The 24,984-nt window shown below is 48.3% G+C and overlaps 1 protein-coding gene across 1 annotated transcript in view; it reads right to left on the bottom strand.

Moving 5' to 3' along the window:
• LOC119827814 (lactase-phlorizin hydrolase-like) overlaps nucleotides 1–24,984 on the bottom strand; it is a 35,681-nt gene that overhangs the window by 5,275 nt on the left and 5,422 nt on the right. The window contains exons 3-13 of the mRNA XM_038349720.1: nucleotides 22,106–22,189; nucleotides 19,988–20,090; nucleotides 18,699–18,777; nucleotides 15,600–16,320; nucleotides 13,637–14,282; nucleotides 11,573–13,129; nucleotides 10,179–10,447; nucleotides 7,382–7,672; nucleotides 6,460–6,658; nucleotides 5,249–5,451; nucleotides 2,428–2,537 (exon numbers count right to left, since the gene is read on the bottom strand). Of these exons, the coding sequence (XP_038205648.1) occupies nucleotides 2,428–2,537; nucleotides 5,249–5,451; nucleotides 6,460–6,658; nucleotides 7,382–7,672; nucleotides 10,179–10,447; nucleotides 11,573–13,129; nucleotides 13,637–14,282; nucleotides 15,600–16,320; nucleotides 18,699–18,777; nucleotides 19,988–20,090; nucleotides 22,106–22,189 (4,262 nt within the window). The remainder of the gene's footprint in view (nucleotides 1–2,427; nucleotides 2,538–5,248; nucleotides 5,452–6,459; nucleotides 6,659–7,381; nucleotides 7,673–10,178; nucleotides 10,448–11,572; nucleotides 13,130–13,636; nucleotides 14,283–15,599; nucleotides 16,321–18,698; nucleotides 18,778–19,987; nucleotides 20,091–22,105; nucleotides 22,190–24,984) is intronic.

The following is a 24,984-nucleotide window of genomic DNA, read 5'->3' as shown; positions in this document are numbered from 1 at the left end:
CTGGACAGGGTAGGCACACTCAGAACTCCAGACACGTGGTTATGACTAGAGCAGCTCCCGCAGACGGAAGCTCTTCAGGTGATGCTCCTGCCTGCTGCTACATCCCTTCTCCTCCCCAAAGAGCCACTCTACACACTGGTCTCACTGTCGTGGGTATGCTCCCTGCAGGCTGTACCCTACCCCTGCCCCAATACCTTCAGGCATTCTAAGTTTTATTATGTATGATAGGTTTTACAACCACGCCTGCATCTGAAGTAATTTCTTTTAACTATTCCTTTGTGCTCTTAATTTAGTCTTTGTCATACGTGTCCTCCCAACTCACACTTTGCTCCTCTCTTTTCCTGGGCTTGCTTCATTCAGGTGCCCTCCGCTGTCTGTCCTTACTAATGGGGAAGTTTTGAGAACTGAATGTTGGATTGTGGACTTCTGTGTCTGATTATTTCACTGAACTGTGTTCTCAACCCTTGCTTCTCTCTCTGGAGTCTGTAATGGCTCCTCAGCTGTGGCCTTGTCCCTGTCCAGCTTCCATGTGGCCCTGTCCTGCAGCAGGCTCCTCTCAACTCTGCTATGTAGATTCTGCTTAGTCTTCCTCTGTCTGACTCATAGCCCTGAGATACAGTGATTTCTGCTGCCCTAACTTCTTGTTCTGAGGCCCTGCTCCCCCAACGCCCTACCTTGGCTCTGAAATCCTTGGTCTACCAGCCTTCCTGGTATCTTAAAATTTTATTTCTACTGAAGAAACTAAGGACTAGAATCCATGCCATCTTCCCCCAGACTCTGCCTATGGCCTTAGTTCTGACCAGGTGTGCAGTAGCTGCTGACAAAGCTGTGTTCAGGGCCCAGAATGCCCACTAGCAGACTGCTACATCAGACACAGTGGCATAGCCTTGTACATCAGGACCGCCCTACATAGGCCAGGTGCGTGCTACAAGGTAAGAACTGCAATTTTGTGATAGGAGAGAAGGCAGACCTGGGGAGACAGACTCAAAGGCTATTAGGAATGGATGTCTGCTGAACTCCTATCATCCTCTGCTGGTTACATGAGCTGAAGTAGGGCTTCTGAGTCTTTCCCATAAAGCCAGGGACCATCTTTTTGTGCCTTTCCACATGCCACACCTCCAATCCCAACTGTGTGTTGGTTTCGTCTTGTTCTGAACATCACTTTGGTGGTGCAGCACTCTGGCCCTGACCTTTATTACTCTCTTTAGTATTTTTTTAGATTTTATTTATTATGTATACAATGTTCAGCCTGATTTTATTTATTTATTATGTATATAATGTTCATCCAGATCTCATAATAGATGGTTGTGATCATGTGGTTACTGGGAATTGAACTAAGGACTTCTGGAAGAACATCCAGTGTACTTAACTTCTGAGCCATCTCTCCAGCCCCCTCTCTTTAGTATTAAAAAGCACCTTGAAAACCAGAACTTCCAGTTGCTGCTCTCAGGAAGAGAGCAGAGCAGGCAAACATGGATGCTCTGTTGTAAACCACTGCCATCTGCTGGCCAAATGACAAAAAGCACCTGCTTGACAGTCCCTAAGCAATGGCTTTCTCTCAAGGCGATAAACAAGGCAAGTAAGCAAACTGGGGAACTAGTTCTTAAGCAAGGCAATGGAGTTGCTTAGGACAGGGTAATCTTGGGACAGTTTCCATGGCTATCCTGAAGAACAATAACAATAATGGCGACTGTCTCATCAGGCACATTCCCGTGCCAGGATTGTGCTCAGTTTTCTTTTAATTAAAACACTTCTTTCTCGGGGTGGAGAGATGGCTTAGGGATTAAGAGCACTGGTTGCTCTTCCAGAGGACCTGAATTTAATTCTGAAACACCACATGGTGGCTCACAACCATCTAGAATGAGATCTGATACCCTCTTCAGGTATGTAGGCATGCATGCAAACAGAACACTGAATATATAATAAAACAAATTTTTTTAAAAAAATTGTTTCTCCTACAAAATGTTTTGTATGTTTTCCCCTCATACAACTCTACCCAGATCCTTCCCACCTTCCTGCGCAACCAATTTTATGTTTCCTTCTCTCTCTTTCAAAGACAAAAAAACAAAACAAAACAAAAACACCACTCATAGATCAGAGGTTCACTAATCTCATCAGAAAAGCATCTTATGCAGGAGATGTGATTTAATGGAAAGCCACAACTGGAAAAAGCACAGAGTGGGGGACTCTGTGCTAAATGGGTGTCTTCCTCAAACCCACCCTCCCTCCCCTTGAGAACTATGTGCAGAAGAGGAGATGCAGAAGATTGTAAGAGTCAGAGGCGATGGGTAACCCTAAGTGTCTTCCTGAGTTTTACAGATGCTGTCACACGCCAACTTCATAGCAAGGACGCAAGTTCTAGGCACAGTGCCCTTCCTGGCACTGACACTCACACGGCTCACTCACCACTGAGGATACAGCACTGACCTCGACTTGCTGAGGCCTGCTGCCAGGCTCCTTTCAAGGATCCGTGTCTTCATCACCTCCGGGTAATCTCCGTTTTTGAAGATGGGGTGTGCAAACCAGCCTCCCATGAACTGTGGGGGGGGGGGGGGTAAATCACTGTTGAAACTGACATGGGAGGGAGGCATCTCACCTCTCCCAGGTACCAGCAGGCTAGGGGAGGCTGTATCATTGAGGTCACTCCCTCCCTCCTGTCGGGGTCTTCACTGAACATGACTGTTTCCTGCTGGCATCTGCTTATTATACTATAGACTTCCAGGGACTGTATAAGTACATCCTTCTTCTGAGAATTAGAAATGAGGAGCAGTGGAGTTCCTCAGAATTTAAGGAACTCTTGGCACCCAGAGGTGACGGCTGCAGCCTCCTCTATAACCTAGTGTAGGCGAAGCAGGAGCTTATAGTGGAGGAAATTAGCTGCATCCAGTGAGACCTACCTATGACAAGGTCTCACTTAGCACAGGCATGCCTCAAACTTGCTATGTAGCCAAGGATGCCCATGAACTCCTGATCCTCCTGCTTCAGTCTCCAAAGTGCTAGGCTCACAGGCAAGCATCACCACAACCAGGCTCATGCAGAGGTGAGGACAGAACCTCAGGCTCCAAGCACGATAAGCAAGCACTCAACCAATGAGTTTCCTCCCAGCACTGTACAATTTGTCTAAATTATCATCATTAGCTGTGGAGGTGGCGTTGGTGGAGGTGGAGGTGGAGGTGGCAGCAGCAGCTGTGGTGTGCGCATCTGTGTGTATGAGGTGGAGTGGGGGTGGTGCTATGGTGGACAAATGGAGGTCAGAAGCCAACTCTGTGGAGTCTCTTCTCTCCATCCTTCCTTCTTTTTAAATTTATTTGTATTTTATGTCCATTGGTGTTTGCCTGCATGTATGTCTGTGTGATGGTTTCAGATCCCCAAGAACAGGAGTTACAGACACTTGTGAGCTGCCATGTGGTTGCTGGGGATTGATCCCAGGTCCTCTGGAAGAGGACAGTGTTCTTAATTGATGAGTCAATTCTCCAGCCTACAGAAGAACTTATATTTCTGGGTGGTGGTGGCACACACCTGTAATCCCAGTACTTTGGAGGCAGAGGCAGGTGGATATCTGTAAGTTTGAGGCCAATCAGGTGTACCGAGTGAGTTCAGGACAGGCCCCAAAGCTATAGAGAAATCCTTTCTTGAAAAACAAAACAAAAAAGATCTGATTTTTTCCCCAGATTTTTTTAAAATGTGTATGAGTGCTCAGTCTGCATGCATTCTTTTATGTGAGAAGAGGGCAACAGATCCCACCATAGAAGGTTGCAAACCACCATGCATGTATGTCTGTGTGAGAGTGTCAGATCCCCAGAAAGGAAGTTACAGTTATGAGCAGCCACATGATTCCTGGAATTGATCCTGGGTTCTCTGGAAGAGCTGGTGGCTGGAGAGATGGCTCAGCAGTTAAGAGAACTGCCTGCTCTACCAAAGGTCCTGAGTTCACTTCCCAGCCAAATGTTGGCTCACAAACATCCCTTTGAGGAAGAGACATGGTCAGTCATCTTCATTAACTTAGACCATGAAACCCAATATGGGAAAGTTAAACAGAACAGAACAGCCATATATGTGCTCCCCATGAATGCTTCAGCATTGCCAGGGCATAAATTTCATTTTTCATTTCCTCTGGAAGAGTAGACCATGTTTTAAGCAGATGAGCCATCTCTCCAGCCCTACAGAAGAACTGATAATTCTGGGCGGTGGTAGTACACACCTTTAATACCAATAGTCAGGAGGCAGAGGCAGGTGAATCTCTGTGAGTTTGAGGCCAGCTAGGTCTACAGAGCAAGTTCCAGGACAGACCCCAAAGCTACAGATAAATCCTGTATTGAAAAACAAAACAAAACAAAACAAAAAACTGATTTTTTTCCAGATTTTTTAATATGTATGAGTGCTCAATCTGCTGTATTTCTTTGTGTGAGAAAAGGGCAACAGATCCCACTATGGAAGGTTGCAAGGCACTGTGCAGTTCCTGGGAATTCAACTTAGGACCTAGTGCTCTTAACTGCTAAGCCACCCCTCCAGCCGCATCTCCTTCATATTTACATGGGTTCTGAAGATAGAATTTATGTCACCAAGATTGGATTGGCAAGCACCTTCAGCCACCGAGCCATCTGGCCAACACACGGACAATTTTTTTAAGACATAAAACTCAGTCTCTCGCTGGAGAGAAAGTTCAATTTTCAATGCAAGTTGCTGCTCTCCAGAGGACCCAAATTTGGTGCCCTATAGCCTGGTCATGTGGCTCACAACCATTCCCGGAAATCTGATACCATTTTCTGACCTACACAGGATCCTGCACTCACGGGCACATATCCATATACAGAATTAAAAATAAAATAAATCAGGAGGTAGTGGCATACATCTTTAATTCCAGCACTCTGGAGGCAGAAGCAGATAGATCTTTGTGAATTCCAGGTTAGACTGGTCTATGAATTAAGTTCCAGGACAGTCAGGGCTACACACAGAAACCCTGAATCCAAAAACCAAATTAATGATAATAATAATAATATCTTTAAAAAAAACACTCAGTCTCTTATAACTCATCCCCTCTGTCACAGCAACCTCTGAGTAAGAAACATCTAGTTTATAGTTGAAAACCTTGAAGAACAGAAGAGTTGATCATTTCCCTTCAGAATCACAAAATTAATTAAGAACAAATCTGGCTTAGATCTAAATCTTCGATTCCTGGTCTCCATCTACTTTCAGAGTACAGTGGGAGAGGAGATAGCCAAGAAGAGATGGTACCCAGAGGACACACCTGGACATTCCTCCTGGCAGCCTCCACGTCCTCTTGTTTGGAGGGATCCCTGGGCTCAGCCCAGTCACTGCTGATGGTGATGGAAATCACACCTCCCTGGCTGGCACGGTACTTGTCATTGTAAAGATGCCAAGCCTCAGCGTGAGCCTTTATTAGGTTGTGGCCGACAGTGTACGGAGCCGTGCCAGGCCTGAAGGAGATTCCTGGAAACACAAACAGGAATGTCAGCAGAAAACACCATCCTCCCTGTGTATGGGAGGAGGGATGTGACACCTGGGAGACTGGCACTCCAGTCCCTCATCTCCTTCTACTGGATGGCAGACAGTAGTCAGCCTCATAGCGCCTTTCCCAGGAGAACAGGCAGCAAAGAGTTCTTGGAAGAAGGGAATGGATTGTTTGTGGGCAGCAGCCAGCAGCACTCTGGCTGAGAGAAGGTACTTGATCTATGGTAGCTCATGTCCCCTCCTCTGGTGGGACTTCTACTATGACGTATGTTCAGTTGACATCCTAGAGGTCTAGGTGACACCATGAAGTCAGGACTGGAGGACACACCCAATGTCAATAACCACATCACGAGAACAAGTGCTCAAATCAAAGTGCCAACTAAGAGCCACAGAAGATGCATCTATCTGTGATTTGAGAAAAACCTCCCCAATCCATTTCAAGCTGTGTGTGTGTGTGTGTGTGTGTGTGTGTGCAGGAGCATGTGTGTGCAGGAGGAGCATGTGTGTGCGTGCAGGAGCATGTGTGTGCAGGAGCATGTGTGTGCATGCAGGAGCATGTGTGTGCAGGAGCATGTGCTGACATGTGTCAGTGTAGGTAGAAGCCAGAGGCCAGCCTTAGGTATCATTCACAGAGAGACCATCTACTTCTCTGTGACAGGATCACTTGTGGACCTAAACTAGGCTAGACTGAGGGACATGGGATCCCCAGAGGGTCATCTGACTCTGCCTTCCCAGGGCTAAGGTTACAAATGTGTCACTGTACATTGTTTTTCTGTTTGTATGTTTTATGTTTTGCATGAGTTCTGGTGAGAACTCAGACCCTCAGACCTGCACCATAAGCACTTTAGAGCTGAGCCCTCTCCGCAGGCCCATGAAGGTAGGGACTGCAACACACTGCCTGGCAGTGACTTCTCATGACACCTGGATCCCAGGGCTTCACTGTCCTACAAATGTCATGATCCAAACAGTTAGACCTATGGCCTTTACCTGGAGCAGACACCCCACTGCCATAGCCATGAGCAGCAATGACGTAAGGCTCATTCAGTGTGATCCAAAATTTCACCTTGTCCCCCAGCCTCTGGAAGAGCACATCTGCATACTCCTTAAACAGCTGCACAATTGTCTCATTCTCCCAGCCCCCGATGTCTTGCAGTGCCTGGGGCAGGTCCCAGTGGTATATGGTCACCTGCGGGGAAGCCAGATCAATGTTGTATCCACCATCTCTCAGGAAGCCAGTGACATGAGACAGGCAAAGACACGGAAAGTTCCAGGGGGTTCTGAACTTTCTCCACGGCAGGGAAGAAAACATTTCATTCTCTAACTCTGCACCATGTGAACCTATGGACAATTCAAAACCCAAGTTACAAAACCATTTTGTTGCTAGGGTGATGGCTCACCAGGTGCCTGCCACCAAACCTGATGATCTAGGTTCACCTCGAGGACCCACATGGGGGAAAGAAAGCGGTCACTCCTATAAAAGATTTTCTCTGATACACACACACACACACACACACACACACACACCTTTTCTAGGGGTTGGCAATATAACTCAGTTGATAGCGTACTTGCCTCAAAGGCATGAAGCCTTGGACTCAAACCCCAGCAACACATATACAGCATGGTGGTGCTCACCTGTAAACCTAGCACTCATGAGGTGAAGTAGACCAAACAGAAGTTCAAGAACATCTTCAGCTACATAAGGAGTAAGAGGTCTGCTGGGATAATGGAGACCTTGTCTCAAACATAAGTAAATAAATAAATAAGACCCTATTTGATAAATAAATAGGTATGAGAAGCAGGCAGCACACCTTAAAAATATATAGAGTAAATGAATAAAATAAAATCCCAGCACTTGTTTGTATATTAAATGGAGTCCCCCTGACCCACTGCCTCCAGGGACCACCCTCACCTGTGGTGTGATGCCAGCAGCCAGCAGTGCATCTATCAGTCGAACATAGTAGTTGAGGCCTGCTTCATTGATGAACCTGGTAGTTCCATCTGGGAGGACTCGAGGCCAGGAGATGGAGAATCGATAGTGGGATACGCCCAGGTTCTGAAGGGCCACCACATCCTCAGCAATCTTGTGGTAACTGTCACAGGTCACATCTCCATTGTCATTATTCCCAATCCTCAGTGGTGTGTGGGAAAATGTATCCCAAATACTGAGTCCTTTGCCATCTGCTCTCCAGGCACCTTCGATCTCAAGATGACAAGAGGTGGTCTAAGCCACTGACCAAATACATTCCCTTCTGCAGCTCCCTGGGGAGCCTTCTTTGCACACCCTGCCCCCAGTTACTAAAGTTGCCCTGCACACATGGCGGTATAACACTGCACTCTGCTACCGTGCTGGTTTCCCAAATCACCATGCAGTGTAGGCGTATGTGCATGTGCGCGCGCGTGTGTGTGTGTGTGTGTGTGTGTGCGCACGCACATACGCACTCATGCACATAAGAAACAGAGAGCCTCACATAGCCTAGGCTGCCTTTGAACTCTCATGTAACCAAGGAACCGAGTACTCTACTGAGTCACAGCCCCAGTTCCAAGAATGGGTATCGCATTTTAGTTTTCCAATTAATGCTGGCAGTGGGGTCTGGCATATGGTGGGTACTCACCAAAGGTTCTGAGTGAACAATTTCACATCCCCTACCACCTTAACTACAGGCAAGCGTACTGCAAGGATACTGGTGTGGAGAAAGTATTTGTAGTCCAGATGAACATGGCTGTTTCTATGCCTTCCTCCTCCTAACTCCCTTCCAAAAAGACTTAGGAGGATGCCCGTGTGGTGTTCAGTGGGTAGATAAGTACCACCTTTGTAATTCACTTTCAAACATTCCAACAAATATGGTGGGACAGCAAATATGTTGTCACTGCTGAGATGGTGTTGGCATTCTGGCCAATTATGCACATCCAGTGCTGGCTGGGAGAGGGCGGAGTGGAGCCAGCAGGAAACCGCCATAGGAGCCATGTGTGTGGAGGTAGAGGAGGACCAAAGGGACGAGCCTGGGTTGCCAGGAGCTAGATTTATATATACATTAGTATAGAGAGCTCTTCATGGGAGAAAGGAGATGCAAATATGGAAAATGAAAGGACTAGCATTTCCCTGTAGATCTGAATTGGACGCATGGATATGAACTCATGGCTTTAAAGACACAAAGTGTGGGGCTGGATAATGTGGCTAAGTTAGAAGATGCCTTGATTAGTATGCATGAGGCCCTGGGCTCCATCCCCAGCATTTCACAAGCTTACAGCACTGGTGCATGCTAGTAACACCAATATGTGTAAGGTAGAATCAGAAGGATCACAAGTTCAAGTTCACTTTGGCTACAGAGTGAGTTGGTTTACATAAGACCCTGTCTCCTGTATAATTAATTAAGGAATGCAAACTGGGAAGGCTGAAGGGTAAAATGACTGAAATCTATGTGTGGGAACATCCATGTGCTGTGCAGTTCCGATTACTGAGAGGACCTACAAGTTGTGACACTCCAGGGGCAGTCAGGACACCAGAGGACAATTGTTGGCTGCTGTATACAACAGCTGGGTCTCACCAGAGAAATGGCAGCTTAACAGCTGGGGAGAAAGAGGAACGGAGGAGCCCACTGTGCCCGAAGAGGTAGAAGTCAGACTGGGGTGAGACTCAACTGGTCGAGGCTTGACTAGCATGCATGGACCCCAGGCTATCCCATCCCAGCACTGAGAAACCAGGCCTAGCACTGCACACCTGTAACCCCAACATTCGAGGAAATGGAGGCAGAATGGTCAAGAATCCAAGAATATGGGCTGTTCAGCAAATTCAAGGCCAGCCTGAACTGTATGAGACCCTGTCTCCGAAAAATATTGGAAATAATGGAGGAGGAAGAGAAGAAGATGAAGAAGAAAGACGGAGCTCCACACCTGCTGAAGGGTCACCATGCCTGCACTGAGCACACCCCTTGCCCTTGCCCTCTCTCTTTCATCTTTCCTCTTCCTGAGGAAAGGGAATCACAGCACCATGTGTTCTCTGTTCACCTCTTGTCGTGAGCTCAGTAGCAGCCCCGGGTCAGAGCATCAGAAAATGCCCAGATTGACTCCTGAGCCAGTTAGGTCAGCTGCCTGCACAGATGGTGCCTCCAGGGAGATTGCGTGTTAGCATGCTCTTCCTGAACCTTCTGTCATGGCTCTACCTGATCCATCTGGCCCTTCAAATGTCCATCTCAGTCCTTGACAAGATCTACAGACACCCAGATAACAAATGTCTGGCCAATTTATAAAGAAGTTTCTAGACTGAATTAACTAAGGGAGGAAAAAATGACCCTGAATGTGGGTGGTCACCATACAGTAGCTGGAGTCTACCGAATAAAATCGAAAAAGTGAGCTGAGCACTAGAATCCACGTCTCTCTGCTTACTGACTGAAGATGCCATGTGACCAGCTGCCTCACCTGGCTGCTGTCAGGAATTGTCCTCATCCTTAAACTGTGACCCTGAAATTAACCCTTCCCTCCATAAGTGGCCTGTGTCAGGTATCTCACCACAGCTACTAGACAAGGAACAAGACAACCTTACCACAGGGATCTCACTGACTTTGGGGTCTGAGGTACCTGGATCCTCACGCACACACTCGTCTGCGCAGGTTCACTAGTGGCTCCGGCTTGTGTGCTTCCAGTCCTGTGCAGATGCCTGGTGCCCAGCACCCAGTAGGAAAGTGAGCTCATGGCTCCACACTCCTCACCTGATAGGCAGCAGAAGCCGCACTCCAGATGAAGCCCTTGGGGAACTCTCCATACAAAAACTCGTCCTCCTTGGCCAGGGGCATGCCATTGTTGGTAATGACCTCTGTGTAGTATCTGGCCGAGGCTCGTGCTGTTCGAGGCCTGGTCACATTGTTAAAGTCAACATGATAGAGTCCAAACTTGATCGTGTAGCCTGACAGCCACTCGAAGTTGTCCATCAGTGACCAGGCACAATACCCTCGAAGGTCCACACCATCCAGCCTGTAGGCTAGGATATGCCAAAGAGAGCAGAAGAAAGCATTAGCCAGTAGGCAGGGCTCTCGAGAAGCTCGGTCCTGTGCAGGTACTGGACTCCAGGCTATGTCCTATGCTAAACCATGCAAGTGTGCAGTCACGTGCTTCCTGAGAGAGGGACATGAGACCTCATCACTCGTACTTCCTGCTTTTTCTTTGTTTTTGTGTTTTGTGTTTCTTTGTTTGAGACAGGGTTTCTCTGTGTAACAGCCCTTGATGTCCTGGAACTTGGTTTGTAGACCAGGCTGGCTTTAAACTGACAGAGGTCTGCCTGTCTCTGCCTCCCTACTGCTGGGATTAAAGCCGTGCGCCACCACCACCAGTTCTCACTGTCACTCTTCCTGCCCCTGACCTCACAGCAGGTGTCATCTGTTAGGTAAAGGGAGAAGCCTCAAGGTCAAGAGCCTCAGCCGACTTAGCTAGTAAGCACGCAAGTGTGAATTTCTTGATATCATTTGAAACATTTGGGGACAGGAACCCAAGTAGCACAGCTGGTCTTGCACTCACTCTACAGTCAAGAATAAATGTGGATGTTTTCTCTGCTCCTCCTGCAACTAGTGCTCCAGTGTGGGATTGCAGGTGCACACCTTCTCCACTCTAGGGCTGGGAATGGGGCTGTGGATTCTGGACAAGCAATTCAATAACTGAGCCTCATCCCCTGCTCTAGAAGTGGAAAGTTTACCTTTTCATGTATATCTCTGTGTCTGTATGAGTGTGCAAGTGTGTGAGTGTGTGTGTGTAGGCTAGAACACAACCTCAGACATCAAATCTTGGGCATCACTTTCGTTTGACCTGGAGCTCACCAAGTGGGCTTGGCTTGCCCACCAGAGAGCCTCAAGATTGCACCTTTCTGCTTCCTCAGCACAGAGATTACAAATGTACCAAGCCTGACTTCTCCCTGGAAATTGAGCTCTGGTCCCCATGCTTGCAAGACAACACTTTACTAACTGAGCACTGGCACAAACCCAAAAGAGAGATATTCAGGGTGCCTGCCAAAGCATGGGACACATGACAGACAGAGGACAGGAAAACTGAACACAAGAGAGGTATAGGACTAGGAGAGTGGAGGTTTAGTGAGAGGAGCTGAAGCCTCATGTACCTTTCAGAGCCTCATTGATATAGGTTTTGTGGTAGAATATTCTTTGTGTGTCGTCTAGCGAAGGGCTGTTCAGTCCGTGTCCATTTTCTGTGATGTAAATGGGAATGTCACCATACTCTTCCTTGATCCAGTTCAGCAGCCTCCGCATCCCCCAGGGCACGGCTGGGAGCATTGACGGGGAGGTCAATGAAGAGTCCATATCGCTGACCGTTAGCTCGCGGTCATCATCATAGTTGGGTGGGTTCAGCCTTGGAGTGCTGTGCTGCACAAACACGGACGAGTAGGTGTTGAGGCAGAAGACATCCGCGGTGCCCCTGATGTATGCCTTCTCCTCCTCTGTGAAGCTGGGCAGGCGGGAGCCCGCCAGGTGCTGAAGTTCACTCCTGTTGCCCACATTCCATTTCATGACATCTGGATAGTCCCCGTTTCTAAAAATGGGGTGGGCAAACCAGCCCAAGGAAAACTGCAGCATCCGGTCGGCAGCTTCCACATCTCTTAGGACTCCTGGGTCTTTGGGTTCTACCCAGTGAGTGTTGAGGTTCAGAGAGATGACCCCCTTCTGCTCCTGCCTGTATTTCTCATCATAAGTGTGGTAGACTCTAGCATGGGCCTTGATGAGTACGTGGCTGACCCTGTACGGTGCCCAGCCGGGGTCCTGCACATTTGGGGGAAACACCCCTGAACCATAGCCTAACTGTGCCAGATACAAGGGCTCATTAAAGGTCATCCAGAACTTGACTCTGTCACCAAAGGTCTTAAAACAGAAGTCAGCATAGCTGTTGAACAAATCAATCAAAGAAGAGTTCTCCCAACCTCCAATATCCTGGAGGGCCTGGGGCAGGTCCCAGTGAAACAGTGTCACCATGGGGAAGATGTTGCTCTGCAGCAAGCCGTCAATCATCCTGTTGTAATAATCGACACCGTGTTGGTTGATGGAACTGTTTGTTCCCGTTGGGAAAATCCGAGGCCAGGAGATAGAGAACCTATAGGCCTTGACCTTCAGGGCGCGAAGAATGCTCAGGTCGGCATCCAGTTGGTGATAGCTGTCACAAGCTATGTCTGCGGTGGCATTGTCTTTCACGGTGTTCCCGGGACTGTGGGTGAAGTTGTCCCAGATGCTGGGCCCTTTCCCGTCAGCGTCCCAACCTCCTTCGATTTGATAGGCCGAGGAGGACACGCCCCACAGGAAGTCATCCCTGAATGTGCCATGATAGAACAAGTCTCTCTCAAACTTGGGCTGGTTGGAGAACTTCTCCCACACGATTTTAGCCTGGGAGGGCACCTCAGATGGGGAGTTGTAGAAGGTTGTGGCTCTGGAGGAAAAGTCTGCTTTCACAGGCACTGGGGTTCTTCTCAGCTCCTTGGCAGGGAACCCATTCTTTTCAATGATGCCAGTGAAGAAGTGGGCAGATCTCCTGGCAGTTCTCGACCTGCTGCTGTCACTAAAGTTGACATGGTACAGCCCGAACCTCTGGCTGTACCCTGGGGGTCCTTCGAAGCCGTCAATGAGGGAACGAGCAATGTATGCACGGACATCCACCAAATCCTCCTTGACAGCTGTAAAGAGAAAACAAAGTCAGCCCCATGCAAGAGCACGCGTGCGTGTGTGCGTGTGTGTAAAAGAGAGAAACATTGGGAAAACCAGAAGACAACCTCATTTGTTGTTCCTTAGCATGCCATCCACCTTAGTTTCCCAGGGTGTTTTCCCTGCATTATACCTTGTGTGCCACATGGGTGCAGTGTATACAAAGGTCCAAAGAAGGCATTAGGTCTCATGAGACTAGATATCCAGAGGGGTGAGGACTGAGTCTCCTAAGAAAAGATGACATTACTCAACTGCACCTTTACTGTCTTACAAGTTCCAGGTTTCTCATGCTCTCAATTAACACTGATTAACTAAGAGCGCGAGAACACCGGACTGGAGAGGCAGAAATGGCTTAGTAAGTAAAGGCTCTTGTTGAGCAAGCCTGAAGGCCTGAGCTCAATCTCGGGTCTGTCTCATTAAACAACTGTGAAGACTTGGGGAAGAGCTTCTCCTCGGGATCAGCAGGTCAACCTTCTTACCCTTGAGCACCTCGTTGATGTACAGGTTGAAGTAGTTCACTCTCACTGAGTCGTCAAGGAGATCCTCTCCTTCCCCTAAGGGCATGCCATTCCCAGCCAAGAAGATTGGAACTCTTTCTTTCGTGTATTCCATGGAAGCAAACTGAAGCAGCCTCCTTATGCCCCAGGGCACCACCCGGATCCAGGGAGATGCAGTCTGGGGCCACGTGGGGTCTACGTGCTGGGAGAAGCCTCCGATGTTATCATAGCTGGGGATGCAGGTCAGCTGTGCAGCGGTGCTCACCAGCCGGGATGTGTAGTGAGACAGACCAAGGAAGTCCGCAGAGCCTTTCAGGAGCTGCTGCTCCGCTGCAGTGAACTCTGGGAGTTGGGCCAGAGGACCCCCACACTGCTGGTTTCCCTGCTGGATCTGGGCCCGGAGGCTGGTGGGGTAGTTCCCATCCACAAAGATGGGGTGAGCAAACCAGCCCAGCATGAAGTGCAGGAAGCGCTCAGCAGCAGCCAGGTCCTGGGGACTCTCCCCATCCAGGGGCTCTGCCCAGTCGGAATTGAGCACGATGCCCACGCGTCCCTGCTGCTCTTGGCGATGGTGAAGGTCGTAGTGATGCCAAGTTCTGGCGTGCGCCTTGAGGATCAAGTGAGCCACCTGGGGAGGAAAGGAGGAGGAAAATAATGTCAACAGCGGCACCAGCAAGTCAGAAGTGTCACCAACTTCCTGCTGAAGTCAGCAGAACCAGCAATGTGTCTGGGACGTGGCTGGATTGTTAGATAGCCTCATATTGAAATTCCCGTGGCTCCATTTCCTGCACTAATGAACCTGGCATGGTGGTGCAAGCCTGTACTGACAGAACTTGTGTTGTGGAGCATGAGGATTGCTGGTTCATCCTTGTCTGCATACCAAGTTCAAGGCCATGTCTTCTCTGCTATGGAGGACTGCAGCTTACAACTGAGGCAAAGGGACCCTTCTTTCCCCAAGTGCTTTTTGGTGGTGTGTTCTTTGTTTGTATTTCAAGACTCAGTTTCTCTGTGTAGCCCTGGCTGTCCTATGGCCTTGAACTCAGAGATCTGCCTGCCTCTGCCTCCTGATTATTGGGATTAAAGTTGTCCGCCACCACCACCCAGTCTCTAAGTGCTTTTGAAAGGTATATTGTCCTAGCAGTGAGAAAAGGAACTGCCACAGATGTGAGGAGAAATGAAAAATTTCTCAGCCTGTATATAATATATATATAAAATATCTCAGGAGACACTATAAACACTCAGGAAATTCTTAAGTATAACAAAAGCTTACCAAAGCCAGCTGTGATGGCTCAGTCTGTACTTTAGAGGCCGAGGCAGGAGGATTTCTGCGTGCTGAAGACTGAAAACTGCGTGTTTCATTTTAGCTTGAGACCTATCTCAATAAACCAATGCAAATAAATGAACAAAATCTTAATGGCTATGACTACAGCTGAGTAATATGTACAGAAGTACTTTCCTGAGATGCAGAGCCTTGGGTCTACCCCATAAACCTGGGCATGGGCGGCACATGTCTGTCATCACAGCACCAAGGAGGTGGGGACTGAACCCAGGCCACGTGTGTGCTAGGAAAGAGCTCTACAGCTGAGGACAATCCTCCAAGCCCGGAACTTGTCTTTGGAGTCCAGGAGCCTTGACCAGGCCTGAGGGTGTGGCTAGGTGGCTGAGTGCTTGCCTGTTATAGAAGAAGCCCTAGTTCTAATTCTCATCCCTGTTTAAAACTCAGGCACGGTGGGAGATGCCTGTGACCCCAGCTCTCAGAAAAACAAGCAAGAGTCAGGAGTTCAAGGACATCCTCAGTAATAGGTGTTCAGTATCAGCCTGGGTGTACAGGACAACACTAACAACACGTGCTTATCCTTCCCTCTCTGTTCTTCTTTCCTGTGCTGGGAGACCACAGCCTGATGTGTCTTCTGATTGACAGGAGTTGAGGGATGGGAGGAAGTACCTTAAAAGAAGCCACTCCCGGGTCAGAGATGCCTGGTGGGTGCTGCCCAGTGCCATAGCCTGCATAGCTTATCACCCATGGCTCGTGGAAGGTCACCCACAGCTTCACACGGTCCCCAAAAGTGGAGAAGCAGAAGGCTGCATAGTCCAGGAAGGCCTCCACCACACTCTCGTTCTGCCACCCGCCTTGATCCTGCAGGGCCTGGGGCAGGTCCCAGTGGAACAGCGTCGCCATGGGCTCGATGTGGGAGTCCAGCAGGCTGTCTATCAGTCTGTTGTAGTAGGCGACACCTTGCAGGTTGGGGCTGCTCTTCTGCCCAGTGGGGAACAGCCGGGACCAGGAGATGGAGAATTTGTACACCCCAGCCCTGAGGCCTCGGAGCAGAGCCACATCGGAGGCTGGTTTGTGGTAACTGTCACTGGCCACCTTTGCTGTCGCTTGGCCCTTGGCAGCGTTCAGGTCACTGTAGCGGTCCCAGATGCTCGGCCCTCTGCTGCCTTCTGCCCAGGCTCCTTCCACACTAAAGGCTCCCGTAGACACGCCCCAGAGGAATCCTTCTGGGAACACATCTTGCAGGAAGGCATCCCTTTCTGCCCTAGACTGGTTAGCAAAGGCTGCCCAGACTCTCTGGTAGGCTGAGACTCGGGAAGAGGGCACAACTGCTGTCTCCTGCTGCTGCTCAGTCTGAAAGGCCAGGCTGTCGGTTAGGGAACAAGATGGGCTGTGGGGTAGAGCGACATCAAGGGACACAATTAATGACTGAGTTACAAATTCCCCACAGGGTGGGGCATGGAGGCTCATGCCCTTAATCTCAGCACTCAGGAGGCAGATGCGGACAGATGTCTGTTAATGTGAGGCCAGCCTGGTGCACAGAGTGAGTTCCAGGCCAGCCAGGGCTACACAGTGAAACCCTAAGGAGAATGAGAAAAAGGGAAAGGAGAAGAAAGGAGAAGAACAAGGGGAAGAAAAAAGGATGAGGAGGAAGAGAAGAAAATGCAAGGAAGAGAGACAGAGAAAGAGAAAGAAAGAAAGAGAGAGAGAAACAAAGAAACAAAGAAAAGAAAGAAAGAAAGAAAGAAAGAAAGAAAGAAAGAAAGAAAGAAAGAAAGAAAGAAATCACAAAGAAAGTAAAGGAGGAGCAGAAAGGGAACTAGGATCAGGAGGAATAGGACAGTTAGGAGAAAGAGATGAAGAAGAGAAAAAATGAAAGAAAGAAAAAAGGAAAGGAGGAAGGAAGAAAAAGAATGAAAAATGAAGAAAGGAAGAAAGAAAGAAAAGGAAGAGAGAGGAAGAAAGAAGACAAAGATGGGGCAGAATGAGGAGGAGGCCCAGGAGGAGGAGGGTCAGGAGGAAGAAGGCCATCTCTGATTCCAGCACTGTGTATGAAACATTCCCACCATACTTGGCTTTTTATGCTTGTTCTCTGCTCAGGCCCCCGTGCTTAGAGAAAGCACTTGACAGACTGAATCACCTCTCCAGCCCATTTGATCTGAGAACTTTTAAAAATAAGGATCCCTTGGAGCAGGCTCTGCACTGGCTTCCTGTCGGTGTTGTGCTTCAGAGAAGGTGTTCACATCTCACACTGAAGAACTGGGCTCAGGAATTTACCTTATGAAGCTTCAGCGGGCTGCTCTGGTCTACACCTAAACTGCTCTCTCTTTTCTCTTCTCTTCAATAAAATTACTATGTTTATTTACCTTTTAACTATCATTATTTATTGCTGTGGTTTTTATATATGGACAACTTCATGGAGTCTGTTCTCTTCCTCTGCACTTACATGGGACCTGGGGATCGAACTCAGGTCACAATGCTTGCCTGGTGAGCTGCTCAGTTTTTGTTAACCTGACACCAAGCTGGAGTCATCTGAGAAGAGGAAACCTTGACTGAGAAAATGCTTATGTCTGACTGGACTGTACACAAGTCTGTGGGCATCTTCCTTATGTAATGATGGGTGTGAGAGGGCCAAGCCAACTGTAGGTAGAACAACCCCTGGGTAGGTTGTCCCGAGTTATACAAGAAAGCAGAATGGGAGCTGGAGAGATAGGATAGCTCAGAGCTTGAGAGCACTGGGTGCGTTCCCAGAGGTTGTGAGTTCAAATCCTAGCGCCCACATGTTGACTCAGCAATGTCTATAACTGTAGTTCCAAGCAATGCGGTGCCTCCTCTGATGTGCATACATGCAGACAAACCAGAAAAATGCATAAAGTAAGAAATCTTGAAAAGAGAAATGGGCTGAGCAAGCCATGGAAAGCAAACAAGCAGGCAGCATTCATTCCCCCATGGCCTCAGCTTCAACTCTGCCTCGAGTTCCTGCCCTGACGCCCATCTTGGAGGACTGTAAACTGTAAGATGAAATGAGCTCTGTCCTCCCCAAGTTGCTGTGGCCACTGTTTTCTCAGAGCAACAGAAAGCCAACTAGGACACAGGCAAGGGCCTTTACCCTCTGAGGCACCAGAGTCATTCATTCATTTATTCATTCATTCATTCATTCAGAGACTCTGTGTGTGGGGTGTGCACACGGCATGTGCGGAGACTTGGGCACAGGTGCCTTTCCCCATGACCCATGTAGCTGGCCCCATAACCTGCTTTCTCTGCCACATATGTGCACACTTCCCCAGTACCCTCATCTCAGCTCTGCTAAATATGCAGACCTAGGAGACTCCGACAGTGAGGACGCCGGACTGTGTGGGCCCAGGCACATCTCCATGAGCTACTGCTACTCCAGCCTCCCTCCCTCTGAGCCTCCACCCCTCATCTCCTAAATGACTGTGACCTGTTTGCTGTCCCAGGAGGCAAAGTCAGGACTGGTGAGATGCTCCGCAGTTAAGACCAATTACTGCTGATGCAGGAGACCTGGGTTTAGCTCCCAGCATTCACATGGGAATTCCAGTTCCAAGGGATCTGTCATTCTGACATTCTGACCTCTGTGGGCTCACTCAGGCAGGTGGTGCACCTACATACTCACTCAGGATCCTGCATGCGTGCACACACATCAAACAAAACCAAAACACAAGGACAAAGGTCCTCAGTGATTGCCCATGTACACAACAGAACCCATAGTAACCGTTACTTCTTGTTAACGGCACAAGCCAGCATTACCTCTCCTCAGAACTGGATGAACAGCTCAGGAATGCACTGATGTCGAACCCAACAGTCTGTACTTGGTCTTTATTTATGGCTGTAAGAAAAGCAGTGTGTTAACTGTGTGTGGAGCTGGAGCAGAAACATGCAATCTGTAGTTTACCTTATTCTCAAACCCACACAATCACCAAGAGATGATCGTAAGACCTTCTGAAAATACCATTGATGTATTATTAGGGTGTTATTCCTCACTTTTCAGGGTGAATGCCAATCCCCCTAACACTTCAGAAGACAGCCGGATCAATCTTGGAGTCTTAGACTCACCCTGGATTCTTGGACCCAAGAGGTCTGAGGGGACATTCAGATATGGTCATTCAGGCAGTATTCCCCCCCCCCTTTGGTTTTTTTTAAATTTATTTATTATTTATCAATTTTTTTGAGATTGATAAATAATTTTTTGAGATTGGGTTTCATTGTGTAGCCCTGGCTGTCCTAGAACTCATTCTTCAGACCAGGCTACCCTTGAACTCAGAGATTTGCCTGCCTCTGCCTCCCAATTAGTGGGATTAAAAGTGTGTGCCTCCAATGCCTGGCTGTGATATATTTGAAAGAGAAGGCTGGAGAGTTAAGGTGCCTTCTGGGTAAATAGGAGGGCTTAGTTCAACCTCCAGAACCACACAAAAAGCTGACCTTTGGATGAGAGAGATGATTCTGGATAATAAACAAACTGTTCTTCTAGAAGACCCAAGTTCATTTCCCAGCACCCACTGCAGGCAGCTCACAACTGCTTGTGAGTAACTCCATTTCCAGAGGATCCAACAGCCTCTTCTGTTCTCCTCAGGCACCTGCACCAATATGCACACACAGAGACTAACACACACAGAGACACAGACGTGCACACACGCATGAACCATTTAGACTATCATTGAGTTCAAGGCCTGGCAGGACTACACAGTGACATCTACACCACAAGGTGCTACACCAGAGGTTTTCAGCATCTTAGATGCCCCCAGGACTGTTCAGAACAGGAGAACACAAAGCTGTTTCCACGCTGAAGGTTCACACCTGAGTCAGGAACATGTCCTATTGGGCACCCTTGGCATCTATACGGGACCACTCAGTGTCTCTGGACAGGAGGAGCTCACTGCCAGGGAGTGATGGGACTTTAGCCTCACCTGGTAGGCTCTCAGTTCAGCCATTTTCCTAGGCCCCACCCTCATGAGAACCCCCAAAGTCAGGATCACTCCCCAACACGCCAGTGTAACAAACGCCACTCAACACCTGCCACATGTTGTTGGTCCACTCACCTTCAAGCAGGCTGAAGAGCAATGAGGAGGGGCTCTTCCCTGTGGATGGGCAATCTTGAAGCTTTAGGGTATAGATGAAAACCTCCATTTTGGGCTCAACGTTCTAGAAAAGGTGAAGACCAACAAGGGTGCCTTCAGTGATGGGAACAGGGGAGACGCAACGTGTTCACCTTCTGGAAACAACCTCGAGTCACCCCACCTACTGAGGGCAGAGACTTGGACTCTGGAGAGCGACACTAGTCAGTGACCATCGGCCACCAGCCCTTCCTAAATGAAGTGATAACCACAGCAGCTCATTTTAGACGGAGCCCTTCCTACGCCAGCAAGAAGATTAGGGTCGAGAGAAAGATTTCTGCTTGTGTAGGAGCCTGCACTTCCTAAAATGTTTAACCAAGAGGCCGCATCACCATGATCATGAGTCTTCATGGTTTGCTGAAAAAATACTCTGCTTTGTGACGTTGAGAATGTACTTTGGCTGGAGAGTGTTTGTCTAGAATGCACAAAGCCCTGGCTCCATCCTCAATGCTATATAAACCAGGCATGGTGGGGCAGGTATCCAATATCCGCACTCAAGACAAGGAGGCAGGAGAATCATAAGTGCAAACTTAGCCACAGAAGGCCAGCCTGGGCTACATGAAAACCAGTCTCAGTATATAAACTTTAGAAAGAAGAAGACACGGACAGGTAAACAAGCTGGCTACGGCAGAACAAGATAGCCATGTCTTCACAGGAGTTCCTATACTTTCCTTTCTTCTTTGGATTTGTTTCAAACTTTCTGTAATAAAAAGTCAAGCAAGCATCTACAGAGATGACTTGGTGGTTAAGAGCACCCACTGCAAAATCATGAGTTCAGGTCCTGTGTAAGAAGCAAGCCTCCCACAAATGCCTGTCTCTCCTGCTATGAGGGATGTGATGCCATCTTCCAGACTCTGTGCACCCAGGCAATACCTCTCCCTCCCAGCAGGAGGCACTGCATTAACACAAACATGCACAGTCACACTGAAACAAACACACAAACTGTTCTCAAAAGTCAGAGGCGCTGTCACTGTGAGATCTCAGCTCCTGTGGCTGATTTCCCTCTGTTCCTTTTGTTTTTGAGAGTGTCATTTAATTGCAACATTTCTTGCTTTTCTTTCTTTCCCCCAAACCCTCCAAAAGTACTTCTCCCTCCTCTTTTTCAAATTCATGCATTCCTTTTTCGTCCATTCTTATTGCTCGTGTAGGAGTATTTGTACGTGTGTTTATACACATACATTCCTAGCCATAACCTGTTCAGTCCGTATACTGTTATTTGTATGTGTGTTTTCGGGCTGACCATTTGGCACTGGACAGCCCACTGGTCTGCTCTTCCCTGGGAGGAGCCCCTGTCCCGCTCTCAGCGCTACTGTCCCCTGTAGTTCTCTGTGCAGAGCTGAGGCTTCCTGGGCTGTCCTCCATCATGTTGGTGACACTCTATGGCTGTAGCTTCTGCTGTTACTGGGAGACACAATCTCACAGCAAACTTGCTGATGCTCTGCCTCTCACGATCTTTCTCTCTCTCCCTCTATTGTTTTCCAGCATCTTCCCTGTCATGGGAAATTATCTTCAGGCTGGTATAGTTGACTTCGCTTTACAGTAGTTTTATTGGTGGTGGTTTGGGGCCTCTGCACAGACCCTTTCACATGGCAGCGGTTCTCTCTTCTCCATCCCTCTCTCTCAAACAGGGTCTCACGTAGCCTAGGTTGGCCTTGACCTCATTGTTTAGTGCACAATGACTTCCTACTCCTGATCCTCCTGCCTCTACCTCCCGAGTGCTGGGATTAAAGCAAGCTTTACTACACTGTTTTATGCTGTGCTGGGGATGAACTCAGGGCTTTGCTCCTGTAAGGAAAGCAGTCTACTAACTGAGCCACAGAGCACACCCAGGGACTGCCCACAGGGAACCCACATCCAGCTACAGAGAGCCCACAGAAACCCACACCCCGATGGTCTCTTTAAGTGGGAATGTCCGAAGCTGCAGCTTGGTGGGTCAGGCTGTTAGGGAAGGCTCAGTCCATGCCTTAGGCAAATGTCACATTTCTGACAAGCTATCCAGAACATTTGCCACTCGCCATCATGATGGAAAAGCCCTCGCATTACCTGCAGGTCACTCAGCTTCTGTGGTAGAGTTGCCACACTTTGACATGTAGAAGTCAAATCAAGAGAGAGGAAGTCAACCGAGTCCTAGAAACAGGGAGATAAAGCATGAGAACAAGGCCTCCTCAGAAGTGTGCTGGTTCCCCCATGACTGCGGGTGAGTGTGCACATGAATACAGCAGGAGCGTGAGTGTGGTGAACTAGTAAGTGTGAAAATGTGTGTGCTGGGTGTGCGGTGCCAGCAAATGGAGGAGCACGAAGGGAGGGAATTGGGGTCTGGAGCTTCCCCCAGGGATTCCCCTCCTGTGACCTTTGTGATATCTGGGAACCCTCATGGGTCTGGGGTTTGGTTTTAATTTCAGGCCACAGCTTGAAGTCCACCCCAGTCAAGCCTGGCTTGAGCAGTTCTACTAGCAGAAAAACAAGCTACACAGCCCTGATCACCCGTGCTCTCTAACCCATGGTCTACTAGGGACTGCAGCTCACTGAGCATGTAGCTCACTAGGAAGAATGCTTGCTGAGCATGTCCGAGGCCCTGGGTTTGTCACCAGCACTGCATTAACAGGGCATGGTGGTGCCTGTCTCTACTCCAGCATGCTCATCCTTGGCTACCTCCTGAGTTCAAGGCCAGCTTGTGCAACATGAGATCTTGTCTTGAAGAATAGGAGGAGGAAGAGAATAGTGACGGAACCTAGCAGCTATAGGTGTCTGCCCTCGACTCTGATGACCTGAGTTCACCCTCCCATCACACTTGAGGGTAGAACTGACTCCCCAAATTTCCCTCTGCTCTCCACATAAGTGCCCTTGGATGTGCATGCCTACATACAGACCCACAGATAAATACCACACACATACAATACACACACAACAAATAACACACACGTACACCACAACACACACATACACAAAATAAAAATGTAATGAATTTTTAAAAAAATCAAGGACAATCGGGTAGTGGTTGTTCACGCCTTTTATCCCAGCACTTGGGAGGTGGAGGCAGGTGGATCTCTGTGAGTTCGATGCCAGCCTTTTCTATGAAGAAGTTCCGGGACACTCTAATGCTACACAAAGAAAGCCTGTCCCATAGAAGGTAGAAGAGAGGCAGGCCAGGCGGTTTAGTCCCAGCCCTGGAAAGAGAGGAGCAGGTGGATATCTGAGTGTGAGCGTACTCTGGCCTGCACAGTGTGGATATCTGAGTGTGAGGGTGCTCTGGCCCGCACAGTAAGAGTTACAGCCAGGGCTACACAGAGAACCCAAACCCCGTGTTGAAAAAGAAAAAAAAAAGAAAAAAAGAAAGAAAAGAAAGGAATGGGCTGGTTACTGGGCTCATTCAGTAATTTCTTTCTATGATTTCTGATGCCCAGTATTTATCTCAAATCCACGAGCATGTCTTTTGTTGTTGTTTTCTGTGCAGTCTTTCGCTGGTCTAGAATTCATTACGTATGCTAGGTTGGCCTTGAACTCCTAGGGATCTCCACGCATCTGCCTCCTGAGTAGTGAGACTAAACACGCGTTACCATGTTAATCCCAAGAGTATGTCTTTAACCCTAATGCTGAAAGATGGAGATAAGCAGGTCCTGGGAGTTCCCTGGACAGTTACTCTTGTGGAATCAGTGTGCTTCCAGTTTCAGAGAGACTGAGACCCTGATACCAGAAAAGGGAGAGGGGTAGAAAGTGACAGAAGATAGATACCCAATGTTAGCCTCACAGATGAGCAGGTTAGTGCACCTGCACACACATATAATACATTAGTTAGTGCACACATGCACACACATATAATACATTAGTTAGTGCACATGCACACACATGTAATACATTAGTTAGTGCACACATGCACACACAGAGAAAAACAATCAAAGTAGAAGACAAAGGATTCTGCCTGGTCTCTGGCTTACATATGCTAGAAGAATTTTAAATTCAGGATCTAAACATGGGAACACAGCACAATGAGTCACACATGTGCAAACACACACACACACCTGCCTCAGTATGCCTGGCTGGCCACGTTGTTGCTCTCTTGGCTGGAATCTCACGAGGTCATCACTGCCCTTCCCTCCCACAGGTCAGCTGTTCACAGGTCAGGCTCCAATTGAGAGCCAAGTGTCCAGTGCTCTAGCACCCAACCCTCACTGGCTCCCCAGTGCCTTCCTATCAAGTGATCCCCAGTGTCCACCAGATTTCACATCTGACAGCTCAGGAACTTGAAAAGTAGCTCTGATAAGATTCTGAATAAATAAATCTCTTGCTGACTAGATGCCATCTAAATTAATTAACAGAGTGATATTTGCTATCAAGAGACCAAAGGGCTGATCATAAAAATCCTTGTACAAGCAAAAATAATAATAATAATTCCTTGTCCTGTAACAGCCTTTGAACTGGTATCTCGCCCCATGCATGCAGCACAAAGCTCAGGGTTAAACCCAGGAGGACAGTGTGTGTTTTCCTTCTGGGAAGTGCAAACCCATAGGGTTTTCTATTGGCCTCCTTTGTGTGTACCTCTCTCGGCTCTGGCTCTAGACTCCTGCTTTGCCCGGTGTCTATCCTATGCTGGTGCTGGATTCCTACCATTTTACATCATCCCTACCTTCACTGGTTTCCCTCCTTTTCTGTTTCTTATATTTCCAGAAAAATTCTCCTTACTGTTAACAACCACATAAAAGTGTCCTCCAAATACAAGCAGTGGTGGCACATGCCTTTAATCTCAGCACTCGTGAGGCCGAAGCAGGTGGATCTCTGTGAGTTCATGGCAAATCAGGTCTACAAACTGAGTTCCAGGACAGCCAAGGCTACACAGAGAAACCTGTCTCAAAAAATAAAAATTAAAAAAAAAGAGTGTACCCCAATAGGAGGCTCTTATCTGGGCTCCCCTCTCTCCTGAGGTG

This window comes from Arvicola amphibius, chromosome 12 (assembly GCF_903992535.2).
Source record: "Arvicola amphibius chromosome 12, mArvAmp1.2, whole genome shotgun sequence".
NCBI classification, from domain to species: domain Eukaryota; kingdom Metazoa; phylum Chordata; class Mammalia; order Rodentia; family Cricetidae; genus Arvicola; species Arvicola amphibius.
This window is presented reverse-complemented; position numbering and strand designations above follow the sequence as displayed.